The following is a 3,301-nucleotide window of genomic DNA, read 5'->3' as shown; positions in this document are numbered from 1 at the left end:
CTCAGACCAGCTATGAAATTTTAACGCTTAATAAACCAACCTGGCACTACGGACACTCATACCAACTATGAAATTTTAACGCTTAATAAACCAACCTGGCACTACGGACTCTAATACAACTATGAAATTTTAACATGTTCATATAACACGTTTCAACGTGACTCAGAGTTCTCTACTTGGACAGATTATGCATCACCAATTGGTCCCGAAATCATGATTTAAGCAGTTTCTTCTGAGCTATTCTGTTGAGCATTTCGGAAGCAATAGAAATAATGGAACGGTTTGCCAAAATTGGTATTGTAACGTGTCTGCTGGCATTATTGCCTCTGAACGCAGCACAGACTAGCCCCAGAAAACCAATAGTGTCAGCTGCCTACATATTTGGAGATTCCACTGTAGATCCTGGCAACAATGATGGACTTGCAACGATTTTCAAAGCCAACTTTCCTCCATATGGGAGAGATCTTGCGGATCGTAAACCTACTGGTCGATTTACTAATGGAAAATTAGTAACAGATATATTATGTATGACTCGAAATAAAACCTAGTAACCTGTACACTAAATTCATATGATAGTAATATAAATTCTATTACAGATTGTCTTAAATCAACACTATAGCAATGAAGCTTTAAACTGACACTGTTCTAAATATTTTGAGATGTAAATTGATCCTACTTGATAGTTTCGTTTTAATGTTGGAATTAGGAAGCGAAAGTATATATTATCTTAAAGTTTCCAGGGTTTTGGATATCTAGTGATTTGGTGTTTTTTAAGTTAAGGTGTTTTTAATGTGAAGTTATTTATTCAATTCTTCATCGGTCTTGGATAGAGGGTGATTTCTGAAGGTTTTGGATAGACAGTGATTCGATATTTTGTTAAGGGTTTTTTTAATGATATCACCCATTCATTTCCCATATTAATCAAAATTATATATTACAAATAATAAAAATGTAGTTATTACCAAAATTATAAAAAAAAAATACACCAACAAATCATTAGAATAATGCTGTTCTAAATATTTTTGAAATGTAAACTGATCCTACTTGTTAATGCAACAAATCATTAGAATAATGCTGTTCTAAATATTTTTGAAATGTAAACTGATCCTACTTGTTAATGCTGCTATGGTTAACCATTTCAACTGTGTACAGCTGGTCTAGCAGGTCTTCCTGAGTTACTGCCCGCATATCTGGATCCCCAATTCCAAGGAAAACAAATGCTTACAGGCGCCAGCTTCGCTTCTGCTGCAGCTGGATACTATGGTTCTACCTCTCTCTCTCTTGTTAGTATATCTTTTTTTCTTAAACTAATTGCCCAACAAACTCATTTCAGAAATTTAATTCCTAGATCTATAATTTTCACCTTTAACATGTGCATCTTTTTTCTTGAACTAATTACCAAACAAACTCATTTCAGATATTTAATTTCCAGATCTATAATTTTCAACTTTAACATGTGCAGAATGTTCTAACTTTGGGGCAACAAGTGGAGTATTTCAGGCAGTATAAAGACCGGATTGCGAATATGGTTGGCGCTTTTAATGCCACCAAGATAATATCAGGAGGCCTGTTTGGGATAAGCATGGGAACTAACGACTTTGCTCTTAATTATTATATGAATCCTATTCTAAGTGAAGAATACAGTGTCACGCAGTTCCAGGATCTTCTGTTACATTCTCTTTCGGAATTTATACAGGTGATCCATAGTTTCATCAATGCAATTATAAATGGTGATGTTAGGCATTTACTGGGTTTATATTAAATCACCGTTGAATTGCGTGTGTGACAGAGTATATACACCGAGGGTGCACGCAGACTTGCTGTCATTGGCCTGCCTCCTTTTGGCTGTTTACCTTCACAAATAACCATGCATAATTTGATGGGTAACACCTGCATTGACGAGTATAATGATGTCGCTGTTTCTTTTAATCAGAAGATTGTATTATTATTAGAGGCACTGAAGCCCAGATTTCCTGGCCTTACAATGATTTATATTCACATATATGACAAGTTGTTTGACATCATACAGCATCCCGGTGCATATGCTAATATTCTGTATCTCGGGTCGCTTGCCTTCATCATAACCTAATTTCTTTATTAACTAAGGTTTTTTAATATGGTTTAGCCTAATATGTTTTTTCATTTTATAAAAATAAAATGTATATCTAAATTTTTAGTAGGTCTAATTCTGATACTAAGTACCTTGTTTTTCTGAGAGGTTATGGATTAAATCTCTTTCCTTCTAGTTTGACCGGCAGATAGATCCTTCGAATCGATCTACCTGGATACTTATAAATTTCTCCAAATTTGACAGTGTAATGTGTTGTTTCTGGTTGCAGGGTTTGAACAAACTAGGACAGGTTGCTGTGGAACGGGTTTGATAGAGGCAGCGTATATGTGCAACTCGGAAACTCCAACCTGTCCGGATGCATCCAAATATGTGTTCTGGGATTCAGTCCATCCAACAAGCCATGTTTACGCGATCCTCGCCCAAAACATATTTTCACAAGCTCTTCCGCTTATCAGCTAACGCCACTGCGTCTGTTACGTCCACTATTCATTAATCTGCAGGGAATCGTAAAACTGTAATAATATTTACTGTGCCAACGTCCAACTAAGTTATGGAATGGGTTTTGGTTCCTCAAATATTATTGATATTTTTCCCTCCTTGTAAATTGTTGATTTAGAACCGGATAATAAATCTCAGTCCAGTTTCAAAATTATGGGCATTTAAAGACTGTCCATACTTTCTTAAAGCAATGGTGTAGCATTTTAAAATTTAGACCTTGATTATGTTGGACGCAGATATTTGTCGGTGTTGTTTTTTTTCCAAACATAATTATGTGGTTAAGATATTTCTATTGATTGTTATTATATATTTTTAAATATTATTGGCTAATTTTAAAAATTAATAAAAAAAATTATCAATAAAGATAGTATATAATTTTTTATACTTGTAGAGTAAATTGTAATTATTATTTAATTTAAAGATAATTATAAGATTAATTGAAATTGAAAATCATATATAATTTTGTATATTTGTTTTTGGGTTAAAATGTTTTGACCCTTAATTAATTTGTAAATTTTTAAAAGTTATTTGTAAAGTTTATTAAAGTTGTCATAAATTAAATATTAAATTTATTTTTTAGAAATTGAAATTAATTTTTATTTTTTTTTTAAATTTGAATTTCTAATTTTTTATTGATTCATGACTAATTTTATGCAGTTTAAAATCAATTTGTTAAAATTAAAAATTGTTTAAAAAAACCAATAATGGCAATTATCCAAAAAACTAAATATA

General features: G+C 32.3%; 1 protein-coding gene across 1 annotated transcript; it reads left to right on the top strand.

Moving 5' to 3' along the window:
• The first annotated feature begins 272 nt into the window (after positions 1–272).
• Positions 273–2,563, top strand: LOC149156244 (GDSL esterase/lipase At5g22810-like). Its single transcript, XM_089444690.1, has 5 exons — positions 273–525; positions 1,153–1,283; positions 1,463–1,696; positions 1,790–2,036; positions 2,340–2,563. Exons 1-5 carry the CDS (start codon positions 273–275, stop codon positions 2,528–2,530), a joined length of 1,056 nt encoding a protein of 351 aa, XP_089300816.1. The 3' UTR covers positions 2,531–2,563.
• Positions 2,564–3,301: the final 738 nt, after the last annotated feature.

This window comes from Pinus tabuliformis, chromosome 9 (assembly GCF_031772625.1).
Source record: "Pinus tabuliformis cultivar Carrire ecotype Pingquan chromosome 9, CPIR1, whole genome shotgun sequence".
Lineage (NCBI taxonomy): Eukaryota > Viridiplantae > Streptophyta > Pinopsida > Pinales > Pinaceae > Pinus > Pinus tabuliformis.
Note: the sequence above shows the minus strand (reverse complement) of the source record. Positions and strands in the feature narration are given on the sequence as shown.